Source organism: Camelus bactrianus, chromosome 3 (genome assembly GCF_048773025.1).
Source record: "Camelus bactrianus isolate YW-2024 breed Bactrian camel chromosome 3, ASM4877302v1, whole genome shotgun sequence".
NCBI lineage: Eukaryota > Metazoa > Chordata > Mammalia > Artiodactyla > Camelidae > Camelus > Camelus bactrianus.
The window spans coordinates 95,327,040-95,344,655 of record NC_133541.1 but is presented as its reverse complement, the minus strand read 5'-3'; the positions used below and the strand labels follow the sequence as shown (position 1 = coordinate 95,344,655).

Sequence of the window (17,616 nt, the reverse complement as noted above, 5' to 3'; positions counted from 1 at the left end):
CTCTATTAAAAATGCAGCCATTTAAAATTCATGATTTAGAAGAATACTTAATTACATGGGAAAGTGCCCATAATAAATAAATTTTAAATGTTTTATGGAACTGTTTATAGTATGATTATCATCTTATAAAACTGGTTATATCCTTGAGATGTGACTGAGGGTGATTTTTTTTTTGTTCCCATTATATTTTTCTGGATTTTCCAAACTTTCTATCATTACTATGTATTACATTTATAACAACAACAATCATCAAAAAGATTGGGGGTAAATATCCTATATAGCCTTTAAGGCTCTCCTCAAACACTGATGTCTGAGGCCCTGACCACTCCCTCACCCCTACTACAAGTTTGTACTTTGTTATCATTTTTCTACTCCTACCTTCTTTTATAGTTAGTTGTGACCTAACACACCTCCCTGCCAATCTGAAAGGTCCTGGAGGAAAGAGACTATGTCTTGCTTATTGTCATTTCCCCACTCCTAGTCATTTTACAATCTGTTGCTGAAGCCAGCAGGAATCATAATTTAGTTTTTTTTTAAAGGGTGACTTAAATGCCAGGGATATCAGGAAAGAAAGGCAATCCAAGAGAAGATTTGTGGAGTAATCTTGAGGAGCCTACTGAAGTGCCTCAGGCCACTTAAAAGTATTTATTAAACCAAACTGAATTCAAGATTAGGTGAATGGAAAGGAGAATAGAGGGGAACCCAGACTGGAACAGCAGGTTCCTCCAACTCAGACCAATGGACTCTAGGGAAATTCTTTAACTCCTTGAGGACAAAAGTGTAGCTAGGAGTCCATATTATGAATGAATCACTTGCTTATATGTATTAAGTGCATGTTATATGCCAGGCACTGAAAATGGGTTCTAGAGGGGAAAAGGCAAATATAGTCCTTGCCTTTAAGAAAGCTGAAAGAATGTCAGTTGGGGGAGGCTATAAATAAATAATCATATATATTTAATTGAACAATTATAAGCAAGATATCTTCAATGATAAGGTAAATTGTAGTTTCTGGAGAAACCTGTAATAGAGAGCTTAACCAAGTCTGAGAGAGAGGCTTTGACAAGAAAGGGCTATTGGTGCTGAGACCTGAAGAGTATGGAGGAGTTAGCTGGTAGGAGAGGAGAGATCTAGGGAAGCAGTTCTGGCTCTGGCAGAAGGAATGACAGGTGCGAAAGGAGGACCCATGGAGTAAGGCATTTCCTGAGGCTGGAATCAAAGAGGAGGATATCCAGCAGAGCTGGTTATAGGCTTTGTTGGGAATCTACTGAATAACGTCTGCTTCTTTCCCCAAACACCTCATTGTTCTGTCCCCATCACCTAGAATCCTAGGCTTGAGAGCAATCTTGGAAGCACTGTCACATACTTTTCATTCAAGGCATCCAAGTATTCCCATTTGAATACATTTAAGAAAGGTAACATCCAGTTCCCGGGTTTCAGCACCAAAAAGAGAGAGAGACAGAGACAGAGAGACAGACAGACAGAAAGAAAGAAAACATCCATTAGCAAAGAGCGGCGGTGGAGTCAAGACAGCCTTGTTTAAGGCTCAGTACCGAGTATCCAATATATTATCTGGCACATAGTTCACATTTTGTAAATTACTTGTTGAACTCAAGAAACAGGTGTAGTTTGTTTTCTTCCAATTCTTATTTTTTATTTAAGTGTAGTCGATTTACAGTGTTAGTTTCAGGTGCACAACAAATATATATATATGTATATATATATTTCTTTTTTTCCTTCAGATTCTTTTCCATGAAAGCTCATGACAAAAAACTGAATATAGTTCCCTGTGCTATACAGTAGGTCCTTGTAAGAAACAGGTGTACTTTAAAAATGTATTTTTTTTAAAAAAGATGTCACGTATAATTTCTCCAAACTAGTAACTGGTGTTCCTTTCTCTGCCTAGGAGGCCCCCGAAACCCCTTTAAGCATGTGTGGAGAGCCAGCCGGCTTCAACTCGGGTTGCACTCAGCCGCAGGACTGGCGGCGGAACCGCCAGGAGGCGGAACTGCAAGCGCGCGGCGCTGCAGTCCTGCGAACCTTCGGCAGTGAAGCACCCGCCGGTCCGGAAGGAGCTGACGATAATTAGGGCCGCGGCAGCCATCGCGCTTTGCAGTTTGGTGTCCGAGGGAGTAAGGCCAACGCTAAGAAAGGAATTGCGTTCTCTCCAATCGCAGGTGAGTGGCGGCATCTCCTCCGGGGAAAACCGGCAGGCGGCAGCTGTTGACCCCAGGGAAGGAGCACTTTTCTGGCTTCGGCCCGCCCGCCCCTGCCTGCAACCGGGCAAGGAAGGGACGCTTGTTTTCCGCCCTGGAATCTGGCGGCTGGAGGGAGGACGGGTTCCTTTCTTGCTCCGTGGGGCCGGCCGTTTTGTACGTCATCCTGGGACGACACTGCTGGTGTCAGACGGTGGGTTAATTCAAGGAAGAACAAGATGACTCTGAACTGCAGGCAAGTCCTTCCTCTCTGCTTCAGTTTCCTCACCCGGTCAAGTGAAGGAGGCCGGGATCACTGACAGCTCAAGAGGTTGTAACGCGGCGTGCTGTTTTCAGTTCTCCCAGTTAGTGTGCGGACAGATCGAATAGTAGTTAACGTATTGAGCTAGCCCAAGTCCCAGTTGAGTAAGGAAAAGATACACTTTTGGGGGGAAAACAGTAATGGCTTATAAATTCTTCCAAGAGTTTTCCAACAAGGTAGAAATTGATTTTGACAACAGTTAAAACTTTGATATCGTTGACCAAAAGAATCAAACTTGTCAAGAAATTTAAGGTATTAGCGTCTTCGGGCAAAATAAGGTGAAATTTTTTAATCTGAAAAATTAAACCTAATGTTAATTGCACGTTTTCATATCAAGATCTGTGCTATCACTGTGTCTCTGAAGAATGTCCGGTGTTCAGTGTTAAAGTACCATTTACAGTAAATCACAATGAAGCAAATGAAAGAAAAAAAAGAAAGGAACATTTATTGTCTACTATGTGTAAAGCGCCAGCTATGCACACAACAATCCATTAAAGAAGCAGTAGTATCACCTCTACTTTACATATGAGGGATAAAGGATGATTTACATTTTGTCAATAACTGTTGATGCTGATATTTTAAGGCAATATGTGTATCTAACACTGTTCTAGAGGACTTGCATTCCTCATCAAAATATTTTGAACTTTAAACACTTAATAGTTCATTGGCATTTTCTGAGTTTGCAGAAGAGGAAGGTGATGCCCTCATTTTAGAAGTATTAGAGAAGCATTATCAGAAATTATGAAGATTAGCAGTTTCAATAGGTTAAACAATTTTAACGTTCCTTTGCCTTGCACTTCAAGCAAGAATTGAGACAAAAGATTAGGCTATCAGAAATGAATGTCACTGCCACATCATTTGAAGCTTATAAATCAGAATTCTGCAGAAATGATTCATTATTTCTTCTCCTTCTTCTTTAAGTACACTTGGCTGAAATTCATTTAAATTATTTTTCTGCAAAACATTATCAAGCAAATAATTTTAAGATCACGGTATTGAAAAGTTTCTCTTCTTTGTGTATAGAACAATTTGAATTAAAATTATTTTAGTGATTGAATTTGTTATTGCTTATGTCAGTTTTTATTTTCTTAGTTCATTATAGGCAAGTTCAGTACTCAGGGTCTCAAACAACTTTTTAAAAATTAATTTATTTTTATTGAGGTATAGTTGATTTACAATGCTGTGTTAGTTTCAGGTGTACAGCAAAAAATGGTTGTACATATACATACATATATATTCTTTTTCAGATCCTTTTCCATTATAGGTTATTACAAGACACTGAATACAGTTCCCGGTGCTATATGTAGGTCCTTGTTTATCCATTTTATGTATAGTAGTGTGTATATGTTAATCCCAAACTTACTTTATCCCTCCCTCCACCCTTTTCCCCTTTGGTAACCATAGTTTGTTTTCTGTGTCTGTGAGTCTATTTCTGGCTTGTAAATAAGTTAATTTGTATCTTTTTTTTTAAGATTCCACATAAAAGTGGTATCATATGATATTTGTCTTTCTTTGTCTGACTTCACTTAGTATGATAATCTCTAGATCCATCTGTGTTGCTGCAAATAGCATTATTTCATTCTTTTTTATGGCTGAGTAGTATTCCATTGTGTATATACTCCACATCTTCTCTATCCATTCATCCGTTGATGGACATTGAGGTTGCTTCCATGTCTTGGCTATTGTAAATAGTGCTGCCATGAACACTGGGGTGCATGTATCTTTTAGAGTTAGACTTTTCTCCAGACACATGCCCAGAAGTGAGACAGCTAGATCATATGATAAGTCTATTTAGTTTTTTAAGGAATCTCCGTACTATTTTCCACAGTGGCTGCACCAAATTATATTCTCACCAACAGTGTAGGAGGGTTCCTTTTTCTCCACATCCTCTCCAGCATTTATTATTTGTGGACTTTTTAATATATAGTTTTTCCCCCCTTTTCTCTTAAAAAAAAATCCTGTTTGTATTTGTCATAGATTTAACCTTATGTATATCAAGTGTCACTTTTCTTTAAAGAAATACTGAGTATGTACTTTTTGTTCATTACACAAACCAAAAGGTTTAGTTCCATTATTATAATTGGAGCTCATTCAATCCTAAAGTGTTTTCTTGAATTTTTTATTTGCAACAGTTTTAATACTATAAAGGTTGTAAAAAGAAAATTAACAATTTTAGGGAAAAGTATTTATAAAGCAGCATTGTCTTAAAACATTCAACATTGTCATTGTCCATTTTTTTTTAGGTTTGTTTGTTTGTTTGTTTGTTTATTTATTTATTTATATTTGGAGGAGGTACTGGGGATTGAACCCAGGACCTTGTGTATGCTAAGCATATGCTGTACCTCTTGAGCTATACCCTCCCTCTGTCACTGTCCATTATTTTAGTACAGTTGGCCCTCCATTATGAGGATTCAACCACAGATGGAAAATATTTGGGGAAAAAAATTCCAGAAAGTTCCAAAAAGCAAAACTTGAATTTGCCCTATACTGGGACCTATTTACATGGAATTTACATTATTTACAACTATTGGCTTATGATTTACATTGTATTAGGTATTATAAGTAATTGAGAGATCACTTAAAATATACTGGAGAATGTGTGTAGGTTACGTGTAAATACTATACGAATACTATGACATTTTATATAAGGGACTTGAGGATGGGGCAAAGGGGCCTGGAACCAATCCTCTAGGACACCAACGGACGACTGTAATGCACTGGGGCTTGCCAAAATTCTACAAAACATGATCAAGCAGAGTTTGGCCTTTATATTTCTAGTATTGTTTAATTTTGAGAGAGAAGTGTGTATAGTTTACAGATAGTATACTGATCTTGTGGAATTTGTACATATTTTAATCATAAGCCTGACAAAATTGTGTAGAAAATTATGATTAATTTCTTCTAGTGGAATTTCTTTACCTGGATTTGAAAGAAACTATTCTAGTGCCTTTTCTACTGACAGTGATGATGTTAATATTTAAATAAAATCAGAACATCATTAAAAACTTTTTCATATTAGAAGTTGTTAATATATGTGGAATCTAAAAAAAAAAATTACACAAATGTACTTATTTATAAAACAGAAACAGACTCACAGACATTGAAAACAAACTTAAGGTTACCGGGGTACACAGCAGGCAGAGAGATAAAGTGGGAGTTTGGGATTTGCAGATACCAACTACTGTACATAAAATAGATAAACAATCCTACTGTATAGCACAAGGAACTATATTCAATACCTCACAAAAGACTATAATGAAAAAGAATATGAAAAAGAATATATTATATAACGTAGTCACTATGCTGTACACCAGAAATTAACACATTGTAAACTGACTACAATTTTTTTAAAAGTTGTTAAAACTGAAGTTAATTTGAAAACTGGCATTTAAAGTTTTATGCTTTGAATTTCAATTAATTTAGTCCGAACTGTGTAGTATTCAAAGTGCTTTCATATACATTATCCTATTTAATCATTTGCATCATTCTGTGAGGCAGGTGGTATTTCCCCTTTATGTAGGATCACACTTGGGCTCAGGAAGATTGGCATTCCCAGAATGAAATAATAGTATTTCAAAAGATGCATATTAACTTTAGATTTTTAAAATTCTAGGATAGGTACTCCATCCATTTTACCACAGTTCTACCATGCATTGCTTCCTGAAGTTACTAATGTATTGATTCTAGAATCCTGTTCTGATAATTGTATTTGCCTCCTTAGAATATTATAGCTTTTATTTTCTCCCAGCACTACTTTCTGGAATATTTGTATCTTGTCATCTTATGTGTATTTTTTCCTCAGGTGTATTTTTTTTTTAAGTTCATACCTAAATGACTTTGCTAAATTACTTATATTAACTACCTGTAAATATTAAAAGTCCATGTGAATTTTTAACAGTTAATTTTCTTTAATTTTTTAATAATAGCTTTTTTGAGAGAGAGTACATACCATAAAATTTACCCTTGTAAGTGTACAATTTAGTGTCTTTAGTATATTCATAACATTGTGCAACCAGCATCACTAACTTCAGAACATTTTCATCACCCCAAAAGAAACCCATTAGTAGCCAGTCCCCATTTCCTTTTCCCCCTAATCTGACAACCACTAATCTGCTTACTGTAAAGATTTGCCTATTCTGGACATTCCATATAAATGCAATCATCCACATAAGTTTAATGGGACAAGACTTTAAGAAGTTTTTGTAATCTGAGAATTTCTGTTCCATTACACCCTTTGGACTGATTTTCATGTTACTTGAGTAGATCACTTCTAATCTGCATAGCGACTTTTCTTGTTTGGTGCTCATGCAATAAATAAATCTGCTGACGTGTATATGTTTCCTTGTTCATGACCTTTGCTTTTCACATGTCTTAATAGCGTGTTCATGGTGTTGTGTAACCTGTTCTCAGGGCTCAGATATCTGTGGCTAAGTAACTTTTATTCTTAGTTGGGCATTTTTACTTCTACTTTAAAGTGGCTAATGACTCCTAGCTTGTTTTAAGGATCTTAGAAACCATAACTTTTTAGAAAATATAAATATCTCGTTATCCTTTTTGTTAATATAAATTTAAAAAATTTACCCATTATATTTATGTATTTATGTATTTATTTAGTGGAGGTGCTGGGGATTGAACCCAGGACCTCATGCATGCTAAGCACACAGTCTACCACTGAGCTGTACCCTCCCCCTTTATTATCTTCTAAAGAAGAGTTTCCTTATGTATATTACTAGATTATTTATGTTGGGACAAATTTTACAACAGCAAATTGGTACCATCCTTATGCTGAAAATCCTTTTACCTTCATGTCTTACCCACTCCACCCTCCATCAGTCCTCATGGCTCTCACCTACCAACAGTCATCCTCAGTGAGGACTTTGCCACTTGATTCACAGTCTTGCTTTCTATAGCACTGCCCTCCAATCTTCTAGATGATGCAACTGCCTGTCAGTGTGGACAATGTGCCCTGTAGCACAGCCTCCCATATCTTTCATCCACAGTTCTCTTCAGCTGTCCATGCTGGAGCCAGGTCTTGGAACTTGCCACCACCCAGACGTGATCCTTCCTTGAACTCTGAACCCCACGTTTTCCTCCTCTTTGCTGGCACAATTCTGACCCACCTTTCACTTCTCGCACCCTTTTACTATATCTACACCTGCTTTTCGACTAAAGGCTTTTCCCGTGTTCTCCCAGTTCTATTCTCTGAGGAGCCTGCCTTTGATCCCTACCCCATTCCCATATACTGTCTGCCTTTACACCTCTATCCACTCAGCCTGAACTTCTGATCAGATCACTTCAGAGGATCCTGTGTCACTAGTACTCTCAAGGTGCTGTTCCCCTGTCTTTTCTCAGTTGCTGTTCTGAAAGTCCCTAAATCCCCATTCACTCAATGTTTCTCTCTCATTCACTCATGTTCTCTAAAGCTGAGCATTGCTGAGAGGGTTGGGTGGGGGAGGGATAGAAATCAGTGCAGATTGGCACTGCTGTGAGTGTTTTTCAATCCTAGCAATTGGCTCCTTTTAGCAATCTTTAAACTTGATCTTTTCCCCACAGTTAATTAATAAATTTATTTGTTTTGGGGGGGAGGTAACTAGGGGTACTGGGGATTGAATTTAGGACCTTGTGTATGCTAAGCATGCAGTCTACCACTTGAGCTAGACCCTCACTCTGCTCCCCAGAATTTCTACACACCCCCTTTGTCTTTGGATTTGGATTCTTGCCACCTCCACTAGACATTTCCTGGCCTGCCTTCTTATCTTAGAGGATGAGTGTGCTCTCAGCACAGGCTCCTCTTGAGACTTTGCTCCTATTGGTTAATTTTTTCTCTCTCTCATCTCTAACCTCTCCCTTGCCACTAGCTTCTTCCTTTCAGTTTATCAACATTCTCAAACCTCACCCTTCCCTAAGAAGAAAATCTCCTTTCCCTCATCCCATTTCAAACTTTTTGAAAGAGGAATTTCCTCACTGCCTCCACCTATTAACCTCCTATCCCATTCTCTTTTCAGTAATAGCAGCAACCAGGTGTTAAATACTTATTTTGTGTGTTTTATCTCATTTGATGTTTAAAACACACTTAAGAGATTTTTAACTTGTCCAAGGTGACACAGCTCTGCTGTGCTTTAAGTACTGGCCATAGGCTCTCCTGTACTACCACTCCACTACAGGCTACTCATGCTCTCAACAGTTGTCTTCTTGTCACCAAAGCTAGCTGTGACCTCTCTGCACTTAATGTGGCTAACTTCTTTCCTTGCCTCTCTCTTCTAGTTCTTTTACCCTTCTTGGGTTCTGCTGGTGCTCCCACGTGTATCGTAAAGACCATCTCAAGTGAGAGTCGATTTCTTCCTAGCATTCGGATGGTGCTTGAGGCAGGAGGACTTCAGGCAGAGATGGTGGGAGAACATTCTGATGTTGGGAAGGATAATGGGCAGAGGTTTTAAGGTAGTAAAGTACAGGCCACTAGCAGTGAATGGCAAGCAATTTACTTTGGCCCAGGGAAGGCTACAAGTAGGGAAATAATATGTATTAAGCTTGGAGAGGTGGCTAAGAGATACCCAGTGGAATCTGGAATAGTGGACTAGGAGTTTGATTGTATCATTTCTTAGCTCACAAACCTCTGATGGCCCTCCATCCACAAGCATAGAGTGGCCATAAAATTTAACACCTAAATCAGCATCCTTTTGAACGTTAAAGGAAGCACTGTTAATAATTACACTGAGATAACTTTGCTGAGACTGTCCCCAGCAAACTGGGAGTTATAGTCACCCTGACTATACAACAGATTCAAGATGACATTTTGGTGAAGCTACTTTGGAGGGTATGTAGAGATGGGGAGAAACACATTTGGATATTAAGTTGGTAGTTTAGGAAAGTGATGTAAAGTTCTTCATCAGGTAGCTCCTGTGGGAATCAACGCTTGAGACTTCACCACAGAAACTGATAGAATTGAGGAATAACTAGATGTGGGATGTGAGGGAGAGGAAGGAATTACATGTCAGAGTCAAGAGCTGGAGTAATTAAAAAATGGTACATAATCATTTAAACAACTTTAAAACTATTGTTAAAAAGCTTTAGAGAGTCAGTGCAGTGTAAGGAAAGGGAGATGGACATGGAAGTCAGAAAGACTCAGGTTTGAAATTTAAATGTGCCAATCACTAACAGTTGAGTTTTATTTACTGTAACTTCAGCTTCTGCAGTAAAATGGGAACGTGATATATTCATTTTGAAAGGTTGTTGGGGTGTTTAGCGGTATAACTATAAAGTGCCTAGGACTGTGGGCCGTATAGGAGAAGAAATAATAACAGCTAAAATTGATACCTTCTCGGTGCCAGATACTCAATGCTTTGTGCGTAGTAATTAATCTTCAACACAACCATCTCGGGTAGGTACTATAATCCCCATTTTACAGATGAGGAAAGTGAAGTAGCTTACCTAAGGTGAATGGCAAATGGTAAAGCCCTAGCTCCAGAGCTCCTGCTCTTAAGCTCTAGGCCATAATGCCATAGGGGTTCAGTAAATGGTAACTGATTTTTTTTTGTTTATTTTGCTTTGTTTTATTAAATTGAAAGACTGATTTTGTATTGTTTCTTATTAAAAGTAGCAGGCATGAAGAACACATGTCTAAATTTAGTCTCAGATTTGTTTATTAATCTGGCTCCTGCCTCACTAATTAGCACCTATTGATTTTTACTCTCAGTTTGTGGTCCCTAACCCCAATCATATCATTTAACAGTTCCTGTGGGGAGGGTATAATGCAAGTGGTAGAGCATATGCTTAGCATGTACGAGGTCTTGGGTTCAATCCCCAGTACCTCCTCTAAAAAGATAAATAAACCTAGAAAAACAAAACAGACAGTTCCTGACTTTTTGCTGTACCCATTCAGTTTCAAGATTCAGGCTAAACATCATCCAAGAAACCTGTCCTTAGCTGTGCCTTGATGCTGCCATAGAGGACTTTGGATGTAGAAACAAGCAGGACTGGTTTTCTTTTTTTATACTTAATATGTAAAGAGCACTTGTGAGCATACCATACCTCTTTGGTTGCTATGCTCACAAATACCTCATATCTCTTCTATTATTTATTTTTATTATTTTGTTTTTATGCTCTTATGATCATTAATCCTTTAGTAGTTTAGGATTTAAAATATGGGCGGGTTTTTCCTTTTATCTGTGTAAGTCTTGAAACTCTATAAGGTAAGTTGTTACCATTTTAGATAATATCCTATTCAGTTTTAAAATTTTTCAGTTTAATTGCCTATGTGTAGCTAACTTATCAGTCTATAACCTTTTTGAGAGAAAGAGCCATGTTTGTCATCAGTATTTGTACTCCTCATGATGTCCAGCTCAGGACCTTGGATGTAATGTGAGCATGGTAAATATGTACTGAATTTAATATATCAACACACTTCCCCTTTATTTGAGTCTCTACAGTGAAAATTATGATGATACCCTAAAAATCTTTGGATAAGATGAGCCACTTGTATATATATCTCTGACTACAAGTTTCAATTTATACATGACCTAAAATGATAATAGTAGAAGGAGGTGTAATTTTGAACTTGAGTAAAATAAGAATTTCTGAGACAGTAGATTCTTGTGTATTTATGCTGCTGTTGTAGTTCTCATTCTTGTGATACTGGCACGTGAAACTATTCATAATTTGCCAATCACTCTATCTTAAACAGGATTTGGCTAGTTGCGAAAACAAAATTCTTCATATACTAGTTCAACTAAGAAGGGGATGATAGAAGAGGGAGAGACTGTTGTCAGGATCCTGGGACTCTCCTAGTAAATACTGCTAGGTCTTGTACAAGCTGGAGGTAGGCTGTCTCTTTCCTCTGTGTTTCATTCTCAAGGTGATATGGTCTCTTAACATCTTATCCTCCAGGAATTCTAAGTTTGGTGGGCCCATCTGTGTCCAGCTTGGCAGCTCACCAGAGGGAGAGGTGTTAAAGAAAGCAGTGTTGTGTGTCATACTTTGTCTAAAGAATATCAAAGATAGCACAATCCTACAAACTTTCTGGACTTGGCCCTTGGGCCTGGCTTCTTTTGTTCAGCTCTAGAAAATGAACTTTGTTGATCTAAAAGCGTATTTTTATATAAGTGATCTTTCTTTTCTCAAGAGGCTTTTTTCTCTTATTTTCCATATTAGCTATATTAGTTTATCAAGCACATGTGAAGTAAATGCTGAATTGAACTATCCTGTGCATTTCTACTGCGATTTCATAAATTTTTTTACATTTAGTAACATGATTAAAATTTGAAATATGCAGGAAGAAGATAACAACCCCCCAAATTTACTGTCTGGTACCAACTGCTACAAAAGACCAAAAGAAATAGAAAAAGGATTTTTACACCACATAGGTATAATTAGACTTAGAAATTTCATGATCATGAATTTCCTTTCTTCTTCTCTTTTCTCCCTTCTTTCCCTTCCCCCACTCCAAGGTTTTGGTAAACATTTCATAGGCCATATATAGTGTATTTGATTTACTACTGAACATAGATTATCTCCAAAATTTTTCCTGTGTAACACTTTGATGCACATCTTTATACATAAAGTCTTTCCATATTTAGGACAATTTCTAAAAGTAGAATTCTTGGGTCAAATGGTATCAGCAGATACAGTATTGCCAAATTGGTTTTGAAAAAGATTTGTACCATTTTATACTGCCACTAAGAATGTTTCTTTTACCACATATTTTCTAGTCCTGATTGTTATAATTCTTTTTCACGTTTGCTACTTTGATGGGCAAAGAATGGTCTCTACATGGTATTTTAATTGGATTTTGTTTTTTATGCATCAATATAGATGAAGTTAGACCAATATAGATATGGTTAGATAAGAATAACTTTGGGTAAGAGTAAGGTTGTTGCAGGATTATTTACTCAAAGTTAATGTTTAATGTTGGCTACTAAATTCAAAACACTTTTTTTCCCCAGATCCTATAAGATTTGGATATGTCCTTCATATTTGACTGGATTTACAGTGGTTTCAGCAGTGTGCTACAGTTTTTAGGTAACGTTGGCCCTTTGTTCTCTTCTGTTATCCCACTTAATCCTACTTATATAAAAATGTCTTTTATTTGTCTAGAGCCTCTGTGTTATATAACCTAGTAGTTATAAATGTGGGCTCTAAAGTCATACATTTTAAGTTACTCATTATACCTGTTATAATGTGTGTAATCTTTGACAAATTACTTTCTCCACTTTAGCCTTAATTTTCTTATCTGTTAAAATAGTAGTAATTGCTACCTCTTAAGGTTGTTGATAGAATATTATTAACAGGAATAGCTACCATTTATTAGCCAGTTTATCAAAGAGCTTTAATCTCATTTAATCCTCACAAGAATCCAATGCATTATTTTTTAATTATAAACATGCATGATCCATGAATGCCTTGTATATCATAAATGACAGTTTATAACCTGCTAAATGAGATTTGTTTACCCAACAGTTCTGACTAGTGATTTTCCTCTCTTTATACATTTTAAAGATAGGAAAAATATTAGCTTCTCTCTTTTTTTTTACTGACATCCTTGACTTACCACATTTTTCAGTGAAACAGGCTTTTGATTAACTTTTATGTTGGGATATACACAACATTATTATTGTAATAACTAATGAAAATATTTCTCATCTCTCTTTTCAAATTTTGCCCTAAGTTTAGTCTCTCTGTAATCATCTTGTGAACTGGCAGAAAGAGAAGCATTTCATGTAATTACAAAGTGGTCACCATAGTTTCAAACTGACCACTATTGTACTTATGGAATGGTGTCTCCTATGCAAATATTCTTTCTCCACAAACATAATCTTAACCTGGAAAATAAATTGTGTTTGGGAAATATAAATTTTTTTGACTACTGTATATTAAAAGGATAAAAATGTAAGCTCAAATTTTGTCACTGTATTTTTATTTCTTAGTTGAACTTTAACATTTGCAAATTTTAAAAACCCAGGATGTTTTCTTTTTCTTTTTAAAAATGAAATTCTTCGCACTAGTTTATACTATTGCTCTACTACAGATCAAATGTCAGATCTCTCTATACTACCAAGAGAATTCTTAAATCTTTCTATCAGACTGAAATATTTTGTCACATATTTGTAACAACTGGGTCAGAAATAGGGCTTTTTAAACTATATTATACTGGGATTTGGGGTTATAACAGGTTGGAATCTCTATCTCAGTTTACAGAACAATGAATCTATGTGAATTATGTTGAAAAGGCAAAACAGATTGCATCATAATCAGGAACAAGAAAGTTAATAGTGCTAACATTAGGAAGCAGTGTAGAGAAATGGAAATGAACCAAAGCCATGGGATTAGACTTGGGTTCAAATCTCAGATCTGACTCTAGCATTTAAACAAGTTAACTCTGAGTCTTCATTTCCCCTCTGTGAAAAAGAGGATAATGCTACTTCAACAAGATCGACCCAAAGAGGAACACAACAAGGCACATAATATTCAAATTGACAAAAATTAAGGATAAGGGGAAAATATTAACATCAATAAGAGAAAAGCAACAAATAACATACAAAGGAACCTCCTGTAAGGTTATCAGCTGATTTTTCAGCAGACTCTACAGGCCAGAAGGGAATGCCACAATATATTTAAAGTGATGAAAGGGAAAAACTTACAACCAAGAATACTCTATCCAGCAAGGCTCTCATTTAGATTTGATGAAGAAATCAGTAGCTTCACAGATAGACGAAAGCTAAAGTAATTCAGCACCACCAAACCAGCTTTACAACAAATGTTAAAGGAACTCCCCTAGTCATCAAACTACAAGAAAAGAGAACAAAAAGAAGAAAGAGGGAAAAAAAGACCTACAAAAGATTGTTTTGGCAATTCAGGATCTTTTTTGATTCCATATAAATTTTGGAATTGTTTGTTCTAGTTCTGTGAAAAATGTTATGAGTATTTGGACAAAGGTTGCATTGGATCCGTAGATTGCTTTGGGTAGTATGGCCATTTTGATAATGTTGATTCTTCCAATCCAAGAGCACAAGATAGCTTTCCATTTCTTTGTATCATCTTCAACTTCCTTCATCAGTGTTTTACAGTTTTCAGAGTACAGGTAACCTCCTTGGTTAGGTTTATTTCTAGGTATTTTGTTGTTTTTGATGCAGTGGAAATGTTTATGCCAGTTCTAAAATTCTGGTTTTTGAAGTGCAAAAAAAGAAAAAGAAAAAAGTGAATTAAGGGCCACATATGGCAAAATATCCTTCTTTTTTGTGGGTGAGTTGTGTTCCACTGCATATAAATGTTGTATCTTCTTTATCCATTCACCTACTGATGTGCACTTAGGACGCTTCCATGTCTTGCCAATTGTAAATACTGCTTCTATTAATAGCAGGATGTTATGTATCTTTTTGAATTAATGTTTTTGTTTTTCTTGGGTATAGCCCCAGGAGTGGAATTTCTGGGCCATATGCTGGTTCTGTTTTTGGGTTTTTGAGAAAACTCCATATTATTTTCCATGGTGGCTGCACCAATTTACATTACCACTAATAGTGTACAGGGGTTCCTTTTTCTCCACATCCTCGCCAACATTTGTTATTTGTGTTCTTTTTGATGATCGCTATTCTGACAGGTGTGAGATGGTGTCTCATTGTAGTTTTGATTTGCATTTCCCTGATATTGGTGATATTGAGCAGCTTTTCTTGTTCCTGTTGGCCATCTGCATTTCCTCTTTTGGAAAAATAGCTGTTCAGTTCTTCTGCCCATAATTTAAAAAAAAAAAGGCACTTCAAAGAGTTACTTTGAGGATTAAATGAAATAATGTATGCAGGTGCTTAATAGTGCCTACCACAAAATAAGAATTTAGTCCAACTGAGTTTAACAATTAAAGATTAAATGTTCTAGTTGTTGCCTTTTGGAATCTTATCCAGCACACTTTTACTACTTAAAAGCTAGAATGGTAAGACTGATTGCATCAGTTAGAAGTAACCTATGTAGACATCACTTAAGAACTAGAAATATTTAAAGAAATTATTAATCAGTATTCATAATTAAAGGAGAGATGTAGTACCCCAGCTCAAGTAAATATGGAAGGCAGTCTTCTCCTTAAGATCAGAATTGTTGGTCAACAGGTGATCAAAAGTTAGAACTTTAAATAATTTACTTCTTAAACTTGAATGTGGGTAAAGAACTAGATGTTATTTTGGCAGGAACTTACTAGAAAATGGATGGCCTGAATCTTTAATTGCCTACTGTCTTAACATTTTCAGTTATTGGTTGTGTAAATATATTTTTGAGCTGCTACAGTGTTCCTCATGTAATTCCGTGAGTGTTAGACAATTAAACACATGAAAAATTAAGTTCAGTACCACTGCATACTTGTTAAAATGCCCAAAGTCCAGACACTGACAACACTAAATGCTGGTGAGGATGTGAAACAACAGGAACACTCATTCATTGCTAGTGGGAATGCAAAATGGTACAGCCACTTTGGAAGACAGTTTGTTGATTTCTTATAAAAATTAAACATACTCTTACAGTTCAATCCAGCAATCATGCTCCTTGGTATTTACCCAAAGGAGCTGAAAACTTAAGTCTACCCAAAAATCTGCACACAGATGTTTATAGCAGCTTTATTCATAATTGCCAAAATTTGGAAGCAGCCAAGATGTCTTTTGGTGGGTGAATGGATAAATAAACAATGGTATATCCAGACAATGGAGTATTATTCAGCACTAAAAAGAAATGAAAAGACATGGAGAAACCTTAAATGCATATTACTGAATGAAAGAAACCAATCTGAAAAAGATACATACTGTGTGATTCCAGCTGCATGACATTCTCAAAAAGGCAAAAATACGGAGACAATAAAAATAAGGTCAGTGGTTGCTGGGGAGTGGGTGGCGTGAGATATATTGGCAGAGTAGAGAGGGCTTTTTAACTTTTAGGGCAGTGAAAATACTCTGTATAATGAATATATATCATTAAACTTTTGTTGCCTTTTGGGGGTGGGGGTACATATGTGTGGGCATAGAGGTATATGGGAATCTCTGTACCTTTGTTTCAATTTTGTTGTAAACCTAAAACTGCTCTTTAAAAAGTCTTTAAAATATATGTATATCGCTCAATGTGGAATTTTGCATTAAATACCAATCTACTATAAATTGGCCAGTACTGTCTTTATCTAATTATCACTTTATCTGTCAGTGCTTGGTTGATACATCCAAAATTATGTACTTGGATTTTTTTGTTGTTGCTTAGTTTTATGCAAGCCTGTGAATAGTTTAACCTTATTCTTAGGGAAATTTGACAGTGAACTAAACTTTTTTACTGAAAAAAACTCACTGTAATTTTTATTGTCAAAAATAATTAATTTTCATCTATGAAAAATGCCTTTAATTTTTCTTTTGGTCTAGCTCCATAAATACATGATGTCAAGTATTTTATGAGTGTTTCTCTAGCAGAGGACACAGATATTTGTCAAAGAAGGAATAAATTAAAATAGAATTAAAGAGGACTCAAGATAAATTGTCACGGGAATTGGCATTTTGGCATTGCAGATAACTTTAGGTAACACACATTTATTGATTGGGGCAAAGTTTAGTTTTAGAGAGATTTGATTTCCCAAATCATAACAGATTTAAAGTAGCTCTTCAAAACTAAAAATAGGTTAGAAATCCAAGAATTTTCAGGCCAATTTATAAAATCTTAAAAATTCAAAAGGTTAATAAGTGTTTCTTTATCAAAAATCTGGTAATTAGGAAAGGTATCTAAATAATTAATTGTGAATATCATATTATACTTTTATTTAAAGTCATTTTTTCATATAATCTGTGTCAGATGTCACTTTGACTAACCATAGCTCTTACTCTGTAGGATTATATAAGAAAACTGGTAAACTGGTATTTCTTGGATTGGATAATGCAGGAAAAACAACATTACTACACATGTTAAAAGATGACAGACTTGGACAACATGTCCCGACGCTACATCCCAGTAAGTCTGTTCTCCCATGCAATGTATTACTTGATCAGGTGATACCAATTCATAGGCTCTAACCAAAAGGTTTTGTTTGTTTGTTTTTTTGGTGGATAAATTATGGTTAGGTCATTTGACCTCTTCTCAAAATACTATAGTAAATAATAG

General features: G+C 36.0%; 1 protein-coding gene and 1 long non-coding RNA gene across 3 annotated transcripts in view; one reads left to right on the top strand and one right to left on the bottom strand.

The window, feature by feature from the left end:
- Positions 1–2,037: 2,037 nt before the first annotated feature.
- SAR1B (secretion associated Ras related GTPase 1B) overlaps positions 2,038–17,616 on the top strand; it is a 27,999-nt gene continuing 12,420 nt past the window's right edge. Inside the window, exons 1-3 of one of the 2 annotated variants that reach the window (XM_010971629.3) lie at positions 2,038–2,174; positions 12,453–12,528; positions 17,347–17,466. In XM_010971629.3, the coding sequence (XP_010969931.1) occupies positions 12,471–12,528; positions 17,347–17,466 (178 nt within the window). In that variant the 5' untranslated portion in view covers positions 2,038–2,174; positions 12,453–12,470. The other variant, XM_045507702.2, reaches the window with a different exon arrangement.
- Positions 12,810–17,616, bottom strand: part of LOC105082131 (uncharacterized) — a 25,274-nt gene continuing 20,467 nt past the window's right edge. Inside the window, exon 3 of the long non-coding RNA XR_012505640.1 lies at positions 12,810–14,667. This is a non-coding gene — a long non-coding RNA (uncharacterized LOC105082131). The remainder of the gene's footprint in view (positions 14,668–17,616) is intronic.